This window comes from Mustela lutreola, chromosome 8, assembly GCF_030435805.1.
Source record: "Mustela lutreola isolate mMusLut2 chromosome 8, mMusLut2.pri, whole genome shotgun sequence".
Classification (NCBI taxonomy): Eukaryota; Metazoa; Chordata; class Mammalia; order Carnivora; family Mustelidae; genus Mustela; species Mustela lutreola.
The window spans coordinates 140471290-140491727 of record NC_081297.1 but is presented as its reverse complement, the minus strand read 5'-3'; the positions used below and the strand labels follow the sequence as shown (position 1 = coordinate 140491727).

At 50.4% G+C, this 20438-nt stretch overlaps 1 protein-coding gene across 1 annotated transcript in view; it reads left to right on the top strand.

Annotated features, from left to right (window-relative positions):
• The first annotated feature begins 1629 nt into the window (after window positions 1–1629).
• CACNG2 (calcium voltage-gated channel auxiliary subunit gamma 2) overlaps window positions 1630–20438 on the top strand; it is a 112998-nt gene continuing 94189 nt past the window's right edge. Inside the window, exon 1 of the mRNA XM_059186860.1 lies at window positions 1630–2859. Coding sequence (XP_059042843.1) covers window positions 2649–2859 — 211 coding nt within the window. The 5' untranslated portion in view covers window positions 1630–2648. The remainder of the gene's footprint in view (window positions 2860–20438) is intronic.

Here is a 20438-nt window from a genome sequence, read left to right as displayed (position 1 = left end):
CTGCTTGTCCTTCACTTCCTCCCTACAGACCAGAGCCAAGAAAATCACCCACCCGAACCACGGGCTGAACCTGCTAAGTTCCCTGCTCAGTGGATCAGCACATTAGCCCCTCTCCCACCCCAATTCCCATCCCCGTCCTCAGAGGATAAGAAACAAAACTGGAGAAATCCTCAGTCTGCAAATGTCTTGCTCTATCCTAAAGGTACCTTAGCAGAAGTTGTTGAAATTGTCCGTCTGTTCTCCAGACGACAGCACCGTCTCCCATATGCCAGGGGCACAGCAATTGCCCCTCGTAAGAGGCCTGCCCTTCTGAGAAAGAACCGGAGCACGAGAAAAGGAAGTTTTCTGCAGGATGGAGAAGCAGGCTGGGTTTCTACACCGGTTATACCTGCAGACCAACTCTTGGCTAAGGGAAGGAAGACAGACAACACCAAAAAAAAGTCTGTTTTTAATTCAATCATCTATCACATACTCTTTGATAATCACCAAATCACTGAGAAATTGTGATCTTGAGACAAAAATGGAGGGAAAGAGAAGAAAATATGGAATAACTGAGTTTTGTGATTAAAACATCTGTAACCCCCAAAGAACCCACCAGACTCACACACCTCTCTGTAGGCTCCTCCCCCCCAAAATGAAAAACTGCACCTATCATGCCTCATGTTCTCCCACTCACTTAACTACGAAACTGATCAGAGAAAATTGTAATCAATAGCAGTATGAATCTGATGGGCTTCTTTCTCCAGGAGTCACATTAAGGAAAAGTTGCACATGCAGAAAGAAGTAGCGCTGTAATTAACCCAGGATACCATTCTGCTGAGGAAGAGGGGAGGGTTGTGATGTGTCTCAGGGTTCACAGCAGGGAGATTTATATCTCCTCCAATCCAGTTTATGAATGACACGGAAAGTTAGAGGGATTCACATCTCTCCCACTTCCCCTGCAAACATGTTCATCCCTGCAATGGAAATTATTGCCCAAGCCCTAGCCACCAGTCACCCTTTCGCACCCCTTTTTTCCATGAATAATCTTTCCAAAATGTCTGCTAGTAGGAGCAGATTCAGAATTTCATGAAGAACTAGAGAGACACACACAAGGCACTGTACACCCACTGTGAGCCGGAAGAGACAAAGAGAGGAGAGAGGAACCACCAAAAGGAGACGCGGCCAACATGCCAATAAAATAAAACGAAACAAATCCCCCAAAACAGCAAAGTGAAAACACATATAGACGGTGTTTGTAGTTACCCATCCAGGCTATATTTTCACTGCTTCCAGGCAGAGAAACGGCGGGTTGAAGTTTTGTGCCCATTTGACTGTGATGGGAGGGTTGTATTTGAAGCTCTGGGCACGTAGAGATGGAATGAGAAGGAGGCTGAGCTGGAAGAAACACCAAGGGGGGAGGGCAGGGGAGAGAGAGTGAGAGAGAGAGAGAGCGAGCTATCTCTAGCTACGCCTTCCTCTGAGCTCCGGGAGCCCAGGAGAGCGCTCATTTTAGGACTGGGGAGAAGGGTGAAAAGAGGAAAGGCAGCCCCCCTCTCTGCCCTGGCCTTGCCACCCCCGAAGGGAGGGAGGACTCCAGCCCCGCGCCCCCCTCCTGGCGGGCCGCCCAGCGAGCAGGGGAGCGCGCGGAGCAGGCGGCGCAGGGAGCTGTCCAGTTCAGCACCACCCGGTAATGCAGTAGGTGGGAGCGCCTCCGCCGGGGGCCGAGCCGGCAGCGAGTGGGGGGGCAGGCGGGCGGCCCATCCTGCAGCAAGACGCCGGCTCCCTTGTTTCCAGGAGCTTTGCAGATAGGGGGAGGGAAACCCGCCTCGATTCTCCGGGAGAAACCCCTTCCCTCCCCCACTTCGCCAACACTACCCCCGCCACCAACAACAATAACCGCCGCCGCTGCTCGTCCTGCCGCCGCCGCCGCCGCCGCCGCCGTGCCTGCCCGCCCTGCTGCCGCCGCCGCCGCCGCCGCCGCCGCCGCCGCCGCTGCCGCTGCCGGGGCAAAACCATGGAAGGCGAGACCCCCGCACCTGTTCAGCTGAGATCAAGGGCTTACAGAATACTGGGAAGTCTGGTCTGAAACGAAAGCGCCCGAGACCCCCCCCAAGGAAGAGAACTGGCGAAGCAAAGGATTTTCATGGCGCAGGCCGCAGAGCCGAGCACGAAGACCGAAGGTTGCCTCCCGGCTTTTACAATCTCTAACTGTCTAGGTCCCGACCATGAGAGATTGTGTTGAGAATGCGGCTGTTCCCTGGTTCACTGTGGAAGCCATCTCCAAATTAGCTATCACATATGGAAACTGGAGACCAGAATTTTAGGAAAAGAGATTAAGGCATCTCACTTGGGGGGGTGGGGGGTGTCTTTTTATTTTTTTCTTTAAAAAAAAAAAAATACTGCAACTGGAACAGTTTCTGATCTCAAAAGGCAAGCCTCTCTTCCCGTGTGATCTTTATAATTTACACTCTTTTCCGTGAGCTTTCTTACCTCCCTGTTTTTATATCTCTCCATAGTCTCTATTCACACATATATCCATTATATTAGTAGTGGAATTATTTTTATTTATTTATATATATATATTTTTTTTTGCTTTAGTACTTGTACCCTCACACACACTCTCCCGAGAACCAGAAGTCGGTTGGGTGTTTATATAATGAAGAATTATGGGGCTGTTTGATCGAGGTGTTCAAATGCTTTTAACCACCGTTGGTGCTTTCGCTGCCTTCAGTCTGATGACCATAGCTGTGGGAACCGACTATTGGCTCTACTCCAGAGGGGTTTGCAAGACCAAAAGTGTCAGTGAGAATGAAACCAGCAAAAAGAACGAGGAAGTTATGACCCATTCTGGATTATGGAGAACCTGCTGCCTAGAAGGTATTTGATTTCCCATCTCCTCCCCCTCTCCACCTCACCCCTCCCCTTCTCACTCCCCCTCCCCACCCTCCTCCAAATAAGTCCCCTTTACATTCCACCATTTTCTTACTTCACTCTTTCCACCGCAGATCAAGGTTGGCTGGGTTAGTTTCAGAGGAAAGAAAATTAATAAGCAAAAACCATACTCAACTCTCAAACCTCAACCATCCCCTTCCCTTCAACCTCTTCATTGGAATCATCTGTGATATGATGAAAACAATCAGAGATTGTCTTTAAAAGTCGAATGAGCTCTGCCTGCTTTGGAATCATTAGGATTTGCCATTTGGTGTAGCATTGCCATTTACAAGGGGGGAAAATGATTGCTTCTCTCAACACACTGCTCCTCTTTTCATAATGAAGAATTCGAAAATGCTCTTCCTTTGCCCCTCCTCCACCCCTTACTCCCCAAAAGTCCCAGACACATCATCATCTGCAAATCTCCTTAAAAAAAAAAAAAAAAAAAAAAAAAAAAAAAAAAAAAGAATCTGTTGTTTCTAAGAATCCGTATTTGGTAAATCCTAATTATTCCAGGATCTCAAGCTGAGTTCAAGAGCATTTCGTAATGTCTATGAGCCACACATATCTTTTGGGGTGACTGACTGCGTGTGTGTATGTGTGTGTTTTAACGTTTACAAAGTCTAAAAATACATACGTCTCTCGCAGGAAACAAGCCCAAGTTCTAATAAACAGCAATTCACTTGAGGGTTCGGCTGAGAACCAATTCACTTGCACGCAGAGTGACATGTCTGTTATCCAGAAGGGACAGCAGCATTGCAGCCAGCTTGAGCATCAGACATTGTGCAGGGAGGCCAGGAGCGAGGCAAGGGCTTGGGGAGCCTGAAAGGGGAAAGGGGGGGGGCTGTGGACTAGGGGTGTCAGCTGTTTGCCTTGATTTTGCAGGGTCACTGAGACGTGTGTGTCTGTGCATGTGCTGTGGGCCAAGGGGTCCCCGCGGTGTAAAGCCTGGGAGCTCAGTGTACAGATGAAGGCATGTGTTTCTGAGATACATTAACAAGCACAGAAAAAAAAAAAGGAAAAGAAAAAAAAACTCCTGCAGGTCATACAACCTGCATTTAGCAACAGACTTGAATATGAGGGACTGCATTCGAACGGCTATGTATATATATATCCATATCTGTATGTACAAGCTACAGCTACCCATAGAAGGACGTGAACAGAGAGCTACATGTTTGTGTGGAGAGAAAGGCTTATGTGCTTTGCTTCTGACATGAACCAGTGCCGGAGGCTGTTTGAGGCAGCGCTGGGAAGCGGGGACTGCAGGATTGTTTGTTAAGCTCAACATGGGATAGCGATGCAGACACTCGAAGCCAGGAGATGGGGGAGAAGAGAGGGAAACGGATGGGAGAGGGAGAAACTGATGTGGCCCCAGGGTCTAACCCAAACTGTGCAAAAGCCGCTCTTTGGGAAATGGTTGTGTCTGGGAAAGAGCACCGTTTCGTGCCCCCCTCCCCACATTCCTGGTGCAAACGGTTGAGTGATGGCTGAACATGTTTTGAATAGCTAAGTGACTTCATTGAGCGATGGTCTGTTTGACGCATACTGCATTTTGTGCCCTTTCTCAATCCAAACCGCTGCCTTGAACATAGTCTGCAGAGGAGCTCTATGCTGAGTGCTCTGTGCTCTTCCCCAGCCAGAGAATCAATATCAGGAAATTAATAGGGACTGTTTTAAACACACCCGTCCTTAAAAAATGAAAAGCCTTTCAAGTAGCTTGTCATTAGCAGTGGAAAGGCTTCCATTTAATTAAACATTTATGGCAGACTTCTCTTCCCAAAGAGAAGAAAAGCAAAGTGAATGAGAGTTGCTTTAGGGAAATGATCGTAGTAGCAATTTGCCTTCCTTGGATTTTAGTTAGAGGGATGGAGATAGGCAGCCAAGAAATTAGAGGAAAGACGGGACATTATTTTAGGAGAAATATACTCAGAAATTGGTAAGTTAGCATAAATATACTTTGTTATCAGAGATTTTCTTACAAATTCTTCAGACTGTGTTCTCTGAAACAGTTTATAATTCCCAGAAGGGAAGAGACCTAGAGGTGACTTTGGATCACTTGTGTATTAAAAAGCTGAAGTATTTTCTTTTAAATTCCATCTGTTTGGTGCCTACGTCCCCAAATTTGCTGCCCATCCCCTTCAACTTTCTCTCCACGCTGCACCTCCTGTCACCCTCCACCCCTACCTCTCCCCACCCTGAGCTATCCGTAAAAGGGTTAGCATTACAACACTTTCCCAAGGGTTGTGTGATGCTCAGCAGGAACTGTGGGTTTGGCCCCTCTCCCGGGTGTGGGGCTTCCAGGCAGTGAGGGCAGGGCTGGGCCAAGCTCCCTTCGGGACTCTATTCCCTTTCCACTTGCAGCCAAGGCCCAGGCAGGAAGGGTGGGTGCTTGGAGACCCCCATTCAACGTGGCCTTCAATTTCCAAAGCATCTGTCTCTATGGGGCTCTGTAGGTTGGGACCGCCTTCGGAAGTTGGGCTTTGGCCCCTTAGGAAGTGGTTTAAAGATTTTAAGCCACTTATTTTCACAGACTGCACTGATTTCTGAAGACTGTTAAGAGCATTTATTTCTGAAGATTGGCATAGACGGTTCTCTTGGGGTGTTCCTCTCCTTCCTTTCTGGAGCATTCAAAATAGGGTCAGCCCTTACGGAGATCATGTTGTCAGCGTTTCACCCGTTCCCCAATCTATGTTTTTTGTGTGAGAACTTGGACTTTCGAAAAAGATTCCCCCGTCACCTCTTTATTGTGTTTCCTGCCCGTACCCCCCAAAAAAGTTGTGAACAGACCTCAAATCGCCCCCAAGAGGCTACTGATAACTCCAGATGGAAAACAACCCTGTCTGCTTCTGATCTCTTCTGCTTTCTGGCTTTCACTCGGGCTTTTTGTCGCCTGAGATGCGTTTTCTTCTCTTCACTTCTTGGTGAAAATAAAAATCAGGAAATAGTTCCCTGCCTCTGTCGCTCCTTCTGAAGTGAATCCGTCTGCTGAAGAATGAGAAGGGTCGGGACCACCTGCTTGTGGTTGACACCCAGCAGGAGAGGAGAGGAACCAAGAAGCAACAACCTTTATTATGTTTCCCTCTGCATAGTGAACAGCAGCGTCTCTGTGTGTGAGCTTGAGCTCTCTAGCGGACTGTGAGTCCTTAGTGGGACTGACGGTGTGGGACGGGCTGCGAGAAGATACAGGTAGGTGGAGCCCGATGGGAGAAGTCCTTGAACTTTTCAGGAAAGCTGTGCTAAGTGCCTCCGAACGGAGAGATGAGTTAGCCCTTTCAGGGAACCGTTCAATAAAATCCACAACAGGACCCGAAAACATCATTTCAGCGCGAGGCATCTCTGGGCCTTGCTGCTCAGGATATTAACCTCTGTTGTCACCTAAAGGAATCATCGTCTCCAGAGACAGCAAGAAATTCACTCTGTGTTTGTTCTCTCCTTCGCCTCCCTGCCCTCTGCCCTGGCTCCGCGTCTCCCCCAGAGGATTTCCAGCCCTGCAGAGGAGGAGCCAACGGCAGTACAACGTGGTCTATAGCAGAAACCGCCCTCCCTCTCTCGCCCCTTTCCTTGCCGTGAGGCAGCGCAGAAATCTTCCTCTCTGTCTCCACTGTTCCATTCTCTCTGTTCCATTCCTCTTTCATCCACGGCTTCTCCCGTCTTGGCTTCCGGGTGCTGCTTGCTCACCGTTGCTACCTCCCCACTCCCTTCGAGCAAGAAGTGTCTCCATCTTCTTGAACTGTCTTTGCCAAGTTGAGAGTTGCATACCCTTTGCTTGGCCTGCGGGGTGGCGAGTGCTCCACGCTGGGTCCGGCCCTGGCTCTCTGGTTCTCCAGAAGGAAAACATCCATCTTTTATTTTAGGGATGACAACAGCTTCCCAGATTATGTTGTCTTTTAAGTGTGGGGGTGCTGAGTATGGAAGTTCCTAATGGGCCATCGCTTGATGCAAATATCACCGGAGAATCCCCAAGATAATCTGATTCTTTGTAGGCACTGTGCACACAATACGTGCATAAAAATATTTATCAAGGGATGGATTTTGAAATTCTTCAAATTATTTAGGTGAATTCATACACCATAAGGACATGTGACAAGCGAGTGATCAAGAGAGGGACAAGGGGGTGAGGAAGTCAGGATGGTTGGTTTGTTCCTCCTGGTGCTTCTTTTTTAAAAGAATAATAACGAGTCACAAGATTCATTAATTCAGTTCAGAAGGAGTCCATCATTAGGGTTGTGCAGCTCCTAATTGGCTAGTGGAAAATTATCAGCAGACTCTCTGCAAGCAAGGAAAAAATAACCGATCGATTTTCTCCCCTTTTCTGCTTTGAAAGTACACCAAAGTCCAGTTGGATTGTAATAGTCACCAGAATAGACACTTTGGGTAGAGAGCAGCCATTACGGACCCTCCCCATTTCGGTACTCCAGAACCTTCTATTCTCTAGCAAACCTCCCCCACGAAGCACCCAGATCTTGGGTTCTGACCAGCGCTTTTCCAAAAAGCCAAGCCCCACATTCCTAAGCATCCTCCCCTGGGAAGGCAAACTTGAACCCTTTACTGAGGAACAAACTCTGTGAGTCCTTGCCCACTCACACTGCCCTTCCCGCCGCCACCCCGACCCACAGCCGCCCTTTACCGCTGAGCAGAACTAGGCACACAGAAGCGACATCACATATGAAGGCCACATAGGCAGAGCCATTCAGAACTTGAATCCAAGCCCCTCGCTTCCACCCTGCGAGCCTTCAGAGGGCTCCTACGCACATACCCTGGCCTACTGTGGCCCTGTGCTCATAGACACTGTTAGCCCTGGATTTTATTTTGTGTCCCATTAAGTGTCCCCCATCGAGGACCCAGCCTGAGCTTGCCAGGAAATCTGGTTTCTGACGTGCCTGACTCTCCAAATGCCACTCACTCCAGCTGCCTTGCGCCTTGCGGAGTGACCATTTTGCCGTAAACTCCCTCATTCCTGCGAGGCCGAGGGAATGTGACACTGAACTTCAGGCCAGACTCACCAAGCGCCTCTTTGGGTTTTGCCCTTTCATTTTCGGAAGTGTCCTCAATGTCAACTTTCCATTGGTTTTATGTTTGCAAACATTTTTCAGGAAACAGCAAATTTTGGTCCCCTGGAAGTCATGGAAGTCTTCAGAGGAAGCTTCATGGCCTGTGGGGTGGTTGAAAGAATTTCGCAGCCACACAGGCCTGGGTTCATTCCAAGCACTGCAGCCTGGGAGATCCCGGACAGGCTCTTTCTCCTCTCCAAGCCTGTTTCCTTCTCCGAAATAGCGTTCTCACGGGGTGGTTTCTCTGACGGTCATGCCTGCGGTTGCAATCAGGCACCCCAACCTGCACCCCTCCTACAGTCCTCCTGACTCTGTCTTCTTACCACCTTCTAGCACAGTACCTGGTCTCCTCGTGATATTTGGTGTCTTTCTCCACCCCCGGACTGTGCGCTCCAGGAGGGCAGGGACTGTGATCTGTTTTTGCATGTTGCTGTAACCATGGCAACTGGGACGTTGCAAGCCACCAACCCGCCTTTGTTAGGGCAGGAAACGTAGGACAGGTGGGGATTCAGAAATGGCGGCCCCTTCACACCATCCCAGGGCTGTTCTTTCAGGGATACACAGCGATTGGTGGTGGCAAAAGCATCCTTTTTTTTTTTTTTTTGACATTCCAGAAAATAGTGAACTTGACACAGAGGAGAGCTGGTAGGGGAGGCGTGTTGGGCTAGGGGTGGGGGGCTGGTTAGGGCAGGGAAGAGAAAGAGAGAGAGCAAGAGAGAGAGGGAGGGTGGTGCTCAACACACAAAGGATAAGAATAAGGAAAGATAACAAAAAGGAAAGTGAAGAAAAAATAAATGCCTGAGAAGGAAGTGCTGGGGGGGATGAGCATCCTCTAAATAGATCCTGGCCACGCTTTCCTGCCTCCATATCACTCACGGTGGCTGGCATGGGGATGCTCGGGGACAGCTTCCCCTGAGTGTTCGCTTTCAGGTTGGGGGGTGGGGGGAGGAGAAGATCCCGGACGAATAATGCAAAAGATTTTTAACCTGTTCAAAATTCGATGGTTCCGTCTAGCCTCAAATATAAGTATTTTGGCCTTCCCACCGCCTGTATTCAAATGATACATGCATTTTCAGTTTCTTGGTCAGTTTACAGGTACGGATCGGGCCATTCCTTTGCTCATTTATTTGTTAAATCTTGGATGAAGTTCTGCAAAATGCCAGGTGGAAGTCAGGATGGGAAGTGGCTCCTTTCGGGGTCACTGCCCTCAGTCCTTACAGCCCACTGGGAGAGGTAGGCCCTAATTCAAAGAATAGACATACACACATACATGTAAATTACAACCATGATAAGGGCTCTCAAGGGAGGTCGCATGGGACTGCGAGTTCATAATATCAAGATTATATCTAATCAGAGAAGACTTCCCGGAGGAGGGGACATGAGAATGAATATTTGAAGGAGTAGGAGTTAATTGGGTAAAGAGAGGAAGAAAGACCATTCCGGGTCAGAGGGCAATGAGTGCAGAGATCAGTGAGGAAGAGGAAGACAAGGCCTGAGTGAAGGCTGGTGGCTGGAGAACAGAGCTGGGGGGTGGGGTATAGGGTGGGGGACAGTGCTGGAGAGTGTGGGGATGGGGGTGCAGAAGTAGTTAAGTCCCAAAGGTGTGTTAGTCTTGTTAAAAGGTTTTGCTCTTTGACTTCTGGCTTCTTGCTTATAAGCTGTGTGACCCTGGATTAGTTAATCTCATCTCTGTGCCTCCTTTGTGCCATCCATTTAGTGGAGACGACAGTGACCACCCTTTGGGTCGTTATGAGGATTCAAGCCCCGCTCCCTGCTCTTCTTGTCATGCTCCTCCTACTTCCATCCCAATCTAATCATGCTGGTCTCTCTGGCCTCCCAACTTCCCCTGACAGTACAGAGAAGGGAGGGAATAGATCGACTCAACTCCAATCAAACAAAATTCAAAATCAGCTCAGTGGAAGGGTTGATGGCAGATGCCAGCCCTGAGCTAACATGGGAAGGCAGTGGGGAGCAGGCCCCCACCGGCCCGAGAACCGTCCATGCCAGTCCCCACCGGGGATACTGAAAAGCAGGCATCTCAGTCCATATCAGACATTTGAGGTAGCCTGTTGCCACCTCCACTCCCCCTCCCACAAATTCAGAGAGATTCCTGGCATCTCTCCTAATCGGTTAGGATCATCAAGGATGCGAGCTGGAATTTGAATGAGGCTCAATTATATCCAGCAGACTTTTTGAAAATAGGAATAAGAGAGGAGAGATGCTCATCCCCGATGCAAAGGAATGCATGTCAACCATTGTGAGATCATCGGTGAGCTGTGTGGGTCTCACGATATCCTGGTCCTCTCTCCCGGGTACGAGAGGCCTTCTTCTCCCACTTCCGTTCTCCCCTTGGTTCCAAGGCACGATCAGTCATAAAGTGAACTATCTACTGAAACAGCTTTTGGTGGAGGGGAGAACAAATTTAATGGACACATCAATTGTAAAACATGCTCAAGGTTCAGAAACCTTGGAACCTAAAATATGTGCCTTAGAAGGAAAGGAAGATGGTAAGCTATCTTGCTGGCAGAGGGAAATGCAGGCAGGGTGCTGAGAGAGCCCGAGGGATTTCGCCAGCACACAGCTGGTGCCTGTCCCGTGACTCAGGGAGCAGCAGAGGACAGAAGAATGTGGTCCCACCAGCACCTTTCTCGACAAGGTATATAGGGTGATAGTGGATCTCTGTCCAACAGCCATTCCCTGAGCACTAGCAGGTACTGTGCAAGGGTCTAGGATGGAGTCAAAGGCTCTGTCCCTGCCCTCGGGCAAGAGGGACTTCTCATCCAGCACAGGAGACACACCAGTGAGAAGACAACAACAGCACAGCACGAAACATGAGCGCAGGGGATTCTGGGAGCACAGAGACTGGATGCCGCAGGAGACCAGGTCCTGAAGGATGCATAGGGGTGAGCAACGTAGGGAGAGGAAGAGCACCTCAGACTGAAGGAAGGGCCGAAACAGATGCCCAAGCCGCCATGCGAGGGTCCCGCGCTGCTGGAAGAGAGAAGGCAGGGAGGAGTGAGCGTGGGAGGCCGTGCGGATGCGCTCCCAAAGGAACAGAAGGCAGTATGTGTTTCAGCATGGGAGAAACAGAGGCCCAGTAAGGCGCAAGCGAGGGCAGCCAGTGGCTTTGCCCATCAGCGAGCTCATTGAATGTGAAGGCTGTCCCCGAGGGCATCAGGGCTTGGCCCAGAGCTGGTGAGCTTTACTGGGAAGGGGTGAGGCACGACGTGCAGGTTGTTGCAGTGAGCAGGTGACTTCCGCAGAGCTGGTTATAGTAAACAGAGGGAAGATAGAAGATTATAAGGGATGCACAAAACAGGTGCATTGAGGTCCTCCCTTCTCTTCTGACGTCCCACTATAATGCCCCACCCCCCCGCCACCTGCCACGGTTGCAAAGATGCAGGAAATCTCTGCTCAGATGTCACCTTCTCGAGGAGACTTCCTGACCACCCTCTTCTAAAGAAGCCCCTAGTTCTGTCACCCTCTTTCCTTTCCCTCTTCAACCTTTAACATTGACTTTTCCCTTCCTAGCATTTACTTGTCTGTGATCTGTGCCCCTCTCTAAGACTGTATGCTCCATGAAGGTGGGTGCCATGTCTGCCGTAGCCCAGAGAGAGAGAGAGAGGGAGTGCTAAGGAGCCCCACGTTGGATGAATGACTAAAGAAACCGCTCCAGCCCTCAAGGAGCTCCCATCGAGGGAGGGGACAGACAGGCTCCGACAAAAACTCCCAGCATCCTCCTGACCAGTCTTTTCTCCTAGGCTTGGCTGGAACCACACAGTGAAAGACTCGAGAATAGGCAGGTGTTCCCACTTGCATCCTGCACCCCTGGAGGCTCTCTGGGGCGGGGTGCCTCCTGGCCATAGCTTTGGCATAAAGCCTCAGGAAGCTGATAAGCCCTCCAGCGCCAGCTCCCTCCGGGGAAGCAGTCACCTTTTCTTGCGATCTAAATCCTTGTTCATTATCACCTGGCCCAGAGGCACTGACTTAGCAGCGCTGTGTCTGCTCTCAGGAGCCAAGAGTCTTTATTCCCTCTTCCCCGAACTTCCTTGACCTTGGGTAGTCTTCCAGCTGCTAACAAGAATGCTGAGGATTAAGTGTGCGATCCCAGGTGCATGGTTGCTGCGGTGTTGTTGGGCGGGGAATCAGCACCTTGCTTTGCTACACCAGCGACAGGCCATTTAAGACCCCCAGGGCCAGCTTCTCTCTGGCCTGGCTATGGGGCAACATTCACTAGTGACTGCTAGTGAGACAGGCTGCTGCTGACCCTGAGACCTTTATTCTAGTCTTGCCCTTTTGCTCCCCTCTCTTGCTTTCTCTGCACAAAGGATCATGCATTCTTTCCTGTCACTTCCCTCCCCGCACCTCTGATCCTTCATCCTCCTTGAATTGATCCTAAGGTTGGAAACCCTTCTCCCCAGTTTTCCTCTGATATCTTTTGCAAAGAAGGCAACCCCGGCATCACTTCGAAACTCACAGTAACTCTAATAGTAACAGCTAATCACTCACTGAGTTCTTCCTTGGTGCTAAGCACTATCTAGATGCTTTCCAGAGGTTAGCTCTTATTTAACCTTTATGATTCTGAAGGTATGTGCAGCGATGCCCATTATCTCCATCTTAAGAGGCTCAGAGAAGTAACTCAGCCAAGGTCACACAGCAGAGCTGGTAAGGCTGGGATTCCAGCCCAAGCCTGTCCATCCCTAAAACTTGTGCACAAACTTCTGTTACGCTAAGTGTATTTACAATTTTCCCCTAGCCCCCAGATATAGAGATAAATTTCTAGGAGAAATTGAAGGCAAGACCGAGCAGAAATTGTCACGTGCACTCCGCACTTGATGAAGTCTTCAAAGCTGTGACGCTTCAGTCGGATAGGCTCCTTACCCAGGGCAGAGTGGGGACAAGGGGAGGGGCTGTGAGTGGTTCCTTATTGCTTTGAAAACAGAAGAATGCCTCAAAATGCACAGACATCCTTTTCTTTGTAATCTACAGATATATATATATATATAATCTTCTCCCCAGCCCTCTGCCTGTTCCCAACCACATTCTGCTTGTCTCCAGGATTCGGCTAACTTGCCACCTCCCCAGCACCTCAGCTGCCCCCACGTAGGTGACATCCCATCTCTCTTTCCTTCCACAGCGTCCACACATGCCTCTAACACATCGTCCACCTTCCCTTTGCTCGTTTCCGGCTCTGTCTCCACTTCTAGACTAAAATTTCCCTTAGCCACTTCATCAACAAAATTCACTTGGTTCCTACGTGTCAAGTACCGCTTAGGCTCCGGTTTAAAAAGGGCGAGAGGATGTCGCCCCGCCCTCCAGGAGCTTTTGCTTTAGTGAGGGATGTAGGGACACGAGCAAGCACACTCGGGGTGGGGACCCTGCTCCAGGAAGAGGCATGAGAGAGCACGGAGTGTTCAAGGGACCACACAAGGTTTCTGGTATTGCCCAGAGGGGTGGGAGGAGAAGGTATTAGTACCAAGGGACAAAACTGGACAGAGCCCACATCGTGGAGGGACAGCTACGCTGTGCAGAGACTAGAGAGGAGATTGTCAAGAAGGGAACGACTCTGTCAAACTGGTACCTTGGAGAAGTAGGGCTGGGAGGGGGAGGACAGAGAAGGGATTCCAGGAAGGAGAGGACTGTGCAGTCTGGCAAGTGATGAAGCAGCCGACCCAGGGCAGAGGCCTGACCCCAGAGGATCCACAGGACCTGGGGACTATTGTTGAATAAGATGTGACCGTGAGTGACCTTGTCTGAGATGGGGCAAAGAAGAGAAACTTGCAGGGAGAAGTTGGGACCTTTCATCTTGGATAGAGGAATTCCATACCTGTGTCCGCCCAGGCCTCGCCCAGGGCCAGGCATGTAGTAGGAGCTCGGTGAGTGTTGTGTTGAAGGAATGAATGAAGAAAAAGGCATAGAACGTAGCTTTGCATCCCAAGATCAGGATACATATTAATGTCAGATTTTCTCCAGCACAATCATTTAGGATATTCCAGGCAGACCTGGGTTCAAATCTCGACCCTGTCCCTTACCAGCTAGGTGACCTTGGGCAAGGAATGTCACCTCACTGACTTGATTTCCTCAAGGGTAAATGGGGAAAGTTGTATCTCACTCCTGAGCTGGCTATGACATTTTTGGTAAGATGTTCCACGTCAAGTGTTTAGCAACAGGCTAGCTCAGAGTGCGCGCTGATTGAATCCCACGGGCACGCTTATCCAACTGGGGGCTTGTTACGGATCACACCTCTTGACCTAGCCAGGGGCTGCAAACGGTGACCTGTGCGTGAGTTGGGTGTAGTCCTCAAATCTTCCACAAATGAAGAACTTGCCCATAAAAATCCCTATTTTCAGCTTCTCTTGAGAAAAACAATCTAGTTTTTGTAAGCGCGGGCCCCCTTTTCCTATCTGGCCACAATTGGCAGGGGCGCAGCAGGCAGCAGCTGTCCCTCCAGGTGTGGCAGGGGCTCTGCGGTTCCCCCCAAAGTCCCCTCTGCTCCCAAGCATCTTCCCTGGCTGCCCGCCTCAAATGCCCAGTTCATCTGATGCCAATGGTAGTTTGTAGACAGAGTCTTTGTCTTCTGATGGCCCCCAGTGCTGGAAATGTAAGTCAACCAAGAGCAGCTCAGGCAGGGCAGAGCCACTAACGGAATGAGGGAAGCTGTGCCTCTGGAAACAAACGCATGGGGAGCCAATGTCCCCTGGCAGCAGCTGCTGACAGAGATTGATTAGGGGGAGAGGGAAGCCAGCCTCACCGGCCCCCTTTCGCAAAGCATCTCTACAGTAACTTGCTGCTTGTAAACAGAGGCTCTCACCCATTTTATGCCACCCCCATAGCTTCTCGCTCAGAGGTTGACATTTTCTGACCTTGACCCCAGTTCGGGGAAGCGCACCCTGACATGCAGACCACGTGGTGAGCTTTATTCAATAACTAAACGGCAGGCAGGCTCCGGGGAGACAGCCCACACTGTCGCCCCAGCTGAGGAGAGAGGGCGGGGGTGTTGATGGAGCGCGGGGGCACGGGGGAGTCTCTGCTTTCCGTGGTTGCCTCAGGAAGCTTCAGAGAGAAGAGGGAAATTTCCGGAGTCTTTGGCAGGGGGGAGGGGGCGGCAGTTTGCCGGGAGGTGGGAGGTGCCCAGCCATTGCTCTGGACGGATAGGATATGAACGTGAAGCCGTGCAGTTGGATCCAAGGGATGCTCACATCTGATCCCGGCTGACACGTGTCGGATGCTTGGTATGCCAGGTTCTGTGCTGATTCGTGGGGTTCAGAAACCTGGGGAAGGGGTTCTGCCCTGCTCCCTGCTGCTGACGTCACCCTCCCTACTTCGTTGTCTTCTTCATACTTCCCACTCCCTGAATTTGTGTACGGTGTATATTATTTCTCTCCCAACCAGAACAGAAACCCTGGGGGACCAGGGTCCTTTGTCTGTCCTATTTACTACCATAGCCCCAGGACTGAGATCAGTGTCTGGCACATAGTAGGTACTTAGTAAACGTTTGTTGGATGACAAAATACATGGCCCTGCTCTGAAAGAGATGGAGGCCTTGCAGAAGAGACAGAGCCGTATGAGAAGCATTGCCAGGGAGCTCCCACATGGATAAAGTTGTGGGTATGGGCGGGACGAGACAGCAGATCTATTTGGGGAGGTCAGGAAAGGGATTCTTAGGAAATGCCCTCTGCAATGGGTTTTGAAGCATGAATAGGAGCTTGCCAAGTAGATCTGAAGAGAACGGTGCGCAAAGAAGGACATGACACTACCTGAGGATGCCCCATGTGGGTGGGACCAAGGAGAGAGCAGGGGGCCTGTTCGAGAGCAGCATTTTCTTTTTTTTTTTTTTTAAGATTTTGTTTATTTATTTGACAGAGATCACAAGTAGGCAGAGAGGCAGGCAGAGAGAGAGGAAGGGAAGCAGACTCCCTGCTGAGCAGAGAGCCCGATGCGGGGCTCTATCCCAGGACCCTGAGATCATGACCCGAGCCGAAGGCAGAGGCTTAAACCACTGAGCCACCCAGGCGCCCCAGCATTTTCAAACACTGATGGAAACACTAAGCCCCTGGGAGTCTTACTGACCAGCTGGTGGTGATTCCGAGGGGGTCGATGCAGGGGCTGAGACGCTGTTTCTAGTTTCCAGGTGAGGGTGGTGTCACAGGTCTGCAGGCCATGCTTTGAGAAACAAGGTTTTGGAACATGGCCAAAGGACATGGATCTAAATCCTGACTGTGCCACCAGCCAACTGGGCCTGTTTTTGCTCACCTCTGGAATGAAGATAGTGGTCTTCCTCCCAAGCACTGAATAAGTTCAGAACACCTGAGTTGGGTAAAGCCATTAGTTCAGTCCCTGGCCCCTCCCATCAGCATGTTTCCGCTAATGTGATTATTTAGGGTTAAAGGTGGTGCCCACAGGTGTGACAGGAATGGATGGTTTTCCCTGAGTGCTGATGGTGTTTGAGGATCTCCTGTGTGTTGGGCCGTGTCCTAAGGACCACATGCATGTCACCTTGCTTAGGCCACAGAGTACTCTGTGACTTGCGGGTCATGATTTTTTATCTTCCCGGTAGGAAACAAAGGGAGCGTATTCACCTCCTATGACTGCTATAGCAAATCACCCCAAGATTAATAACTTAAAATAATACCAACTTATCACCCTTAGAGTTCAGGAGCTCAGGAGTCTGGAACTGGCCTCTCTGGTCTGAAATCAAGGTGTCAACAGGGCTGTGTTCCTTCTGGAGGCTCTAGGGGTAAATCTGTTTCCTGGCCTTTTCCAGTTTCTAGAGATGGCCCTCGTTCTATTGGGGCAGAAGGGCTTCCTCCATCTTCAAAGTTGGCAAGTGCCAGGCACAGTCCTTCTCATGTGGCACCCCTCTGACTCTTGACTCTTCTGCCCCCTTCCTCCACATTTAAGGACCCTCGTGATTACATCGGGCCTACCTGGATAATCCAGGATAATCTCCCTCTCTTAAGATCAGCCGATTAGCAACCTTAATTCCCCCTTGCCATGCAGTGGAACATATTTGTGGGTTACAGGAATTGAGATGTGGGCACCTTCAGCAGGCCATCACTCTGCCCAAAACAGGAGGTGAGTGTTTAAAGATCCCCTAATGTCACAACCTCAGAATGGTACTCCTGGAGGGTATTTTAGAGCTTGTATCAGGAAGAATTAGACTAGACAAGTAACAGAAACATAAAATGAACAGAGGCTTAAATAAGACAAAAGTTTATCCTCTCTTAAGTAAACCAATCTGGAGACATGTAGTACAAGCTTGGTGTACAGGTGCCACAAAGAGGTTAGCAATGCAAGCACCTACCAGCTCCCTGCTCCACCATCCCTCTGGTGTGGCCTTCAACCTCACAGTCTATAATGGCTGCCAGAGCTCCAGCCACTGTCCTCACGTTCCAGGCATCAAGGTGGAGAATGGCACAAAGAGACACAGGCAGAGGGCACCTATCACATGTTCTTAAGGGAGTTTCCTAAAAGATATCACATAACATTTTTGCTTTGGTCATTAGCCAGAAGTGTCACCTGACCATACATTCCTTCTAAAGAAGTCTAGAAAAGAGCATCTTTATTCCAGGTTGAGGGAAAATATCTACCAGTACAGCCAGGGAGCTCATCTAGTCCAGATCTTGTGGCCAAAGAACTTGAGGCCCAGAGAGGGAGGGGACCCCACCAATGCCATCAAGCCAGCCAACAACACTCCAGGACCTGTACATCCTGCTCCTTCCCGGCATTTAGTGTAGAGCCTCCAGCACCCAGCAGGGCACTCAGGACATAGTAGGAGCTCAGTAATAGTTGTGGGACTAAAGGACTTTTGCCATCCTGCAACACCAAACAATGTCCCTCTCTCTGGGCAGGGCTGCCTGTGCTCCTGGATCTCTATCCTGTTGCTCCCACTGACACCTCTGTGCACCCTTGAGTGAGCTCCAGGCTTCTCTACCTGTCCCATGAAGTCACATGGAAGGGCAGCAGAATCTGGCCAAAGGGAGCCTTCAGAGAGCATTGAGACACAGAGGGATGGGGACATCTGCTTGGAGACTGGGCTTTATGTCTGGGGGGTGGGGGTGGCCAAAAACCGTCTGGCATTCTGCAGTGGCAGTGTTCACGCCAACACGGTGAAGTGGGGGATAGAGACTGATCAAAGCCCGAAGCCAGGCAGCCACCCATCTTCCCACGGGCTGCAAAAGCCAAAGGTTAAGCGTCTGCTGCCCCTGCAAGTTCAGATGTGCGCAAAGACCTTATACTTTCTCAGGCTTTTCTGTTTTTCAAGCCTCTGTCTCTTCAAGCAGGTAATAAGGTTTTTGAGACAGGGGGCTGTCAGATCTGCCTGTGTGCCCCATTGCCTGGTGGGGTGCCTGGCACATGAACACTTGGTCCATAAACATGGGACTGGACGATCAGTCAGAATGAAATAGCCGTGCCAGCATCGGGCACATAGTAGGCTCTCGGCAAACTGTTCTAAGGAAAGAAGGGATAAAAGGAGGAAAGGAGCGAAAGATGAAAAGATGAAGGAAGGGAGGGATCAACTGGCTTGAGTCTTGGCTCGCTGTGGAAGCAGCGGCTTGGAGAACAGGCTGCTCTCCCGGCCTCCGCCCTGCAAGAGCAGAATTCCTTCCCCCAGGACTGAGTTCACAGGAGAACAGAAGAACCTGGCCCGGAAGATCTGTTTCAAAGGGCCTCCCCTCCAGCTTGAGAACACTGTGCCTTTCGGGCTTCCCAGGGGGCCTCGGTGGCCACGGCGCCTGGCACCAGGGTTCCACGGACCTGGCCAGAGGCAGAATAGGTGGGGTGACTGATGCACGCGAGGGAAAGAGTGGTGAAGGGGGAGAGGACGCCTCCCCACCCCCAGCTCCATGTCTAAGACAGTGGCTTAAAAAGGGAGAGAGCCCAGGAGAGCAGGAGGCGGGACCAAGGAAAAAACAGGAAGCAGAAACTCAGCAAAATGAGGTTGGTGCTGCGGGGAGAGCCTGCAGAGGATGGGCAGAGGCCGCTGGGAGGGAGGGAAGACAGCCGGGCATGGGGGCCAGCCCCTCTCAGAGCAGATGGAGCAACAGAGCCACAGGGTCTGTGACAGTTGGTCGGAGAGAAGAGAAGCAGCAGCAGGACTCCGAGAGGGGTCTCACCCCAGGCAGGGACAGACACCCCTTTCCAGCCCCAAAAACGCTGCAGGAGGAGAATTCACCCAGACCCAGAGAGTGCAGAGAACCACCAGGCAGGCGACGAATGTTCGTGGACTGAGGGATGAAGCCACAAAGCCTGTGGCCAGGATTTGGGCTAAAATTACAGGCCAGGTGAGAGGACCACACACCAGAGCAGCCTGGCACCATAGATTTTCCCTAGAACCCAACCACATTCTGCCCTAGTTTCTTCCCTGATTGATTAAGCTGCACGATCCAACAGAAAGAGCTCTTTCTTTAGGGCCTCAGACGGGCGTGGGTTTGAACCCCGACCAGCTCCACAACCCCGGGGAGGGGGGTTATTCTCTGCCATCTCTCATCTGCCACAGAACCTAGGAATTGTAATGCGTACCACACAGTGCGTTATAAAATTTAAACTAATCTCTATAAAGCACTTGTACACAGAATAGGGGTTCAAACAATCATCGATGTTGCGAATCGAGATTTCCCAGCCTTCCGTCATTTGGGCACCTCCTTCTTTACCTTTGCTGTATCCAGGTACCACCTATACTGTTATTAATTGAACAGTCCTCTTTAACTGGCCCTGTGTTAGCCTCATCCTAAGCAATAACAGGCAAGGAATCATTGGCTTGATGCACAAGTGAAAATTCTAACACACGTTAAAAATTCTCCACTTAGATCGGTTGAAATGTTCATCCCTCTACCAACTAAATTCATCCCAGATACCACAACAGCCCAACATTCACTTGGCAAAAGCACCATTCTGACTTATAAACCATCCACCAGGTTGGAAGAAGATGGAGAGACTGGCGTCCCTTCATCTTCATTACTCACTGACTTTCTTTAGTGGCAGGGAGTCACTGGCGTGGAAAGCAAAGAGAAAGTCAGAGGCCAATCCACAGAAATTGCTTGGACTCCAAGAGCCTTTCTGTGGCATAGGGAACACTCAGCTCTTCGTTAAAATTTGACCCATGCTTACATCTCTGGAAGGACAATGGTGTGGACGATAGCGCAAAGAGAGGTCATGAACCTATCTCCCCTGCTGACAGATGGGCTTGAGCTGGAGGACTTGCCCTCTGTTTTCCCATAGGGTCTTCAAGAACCTGAAGAGGGTCAGGAGATGTGAGATACCCCCTCACAAGACCACCTAAGTGAGAGGAATTCACTCTTTCCTCTGCATCTGCTAGAAGTAAAGGGATATCCTTCTCTACTCTAGAGTCTCTCAAACATCGAGGGATTTGCCCCTAGTGTGAAGAAGTGCTGTGAGATCTCTCAGTAACGATTATCCTTGGGAGTGAGACCAGCCTTGTAGGAATAGTAATGACCATCTAGCATGACAGTA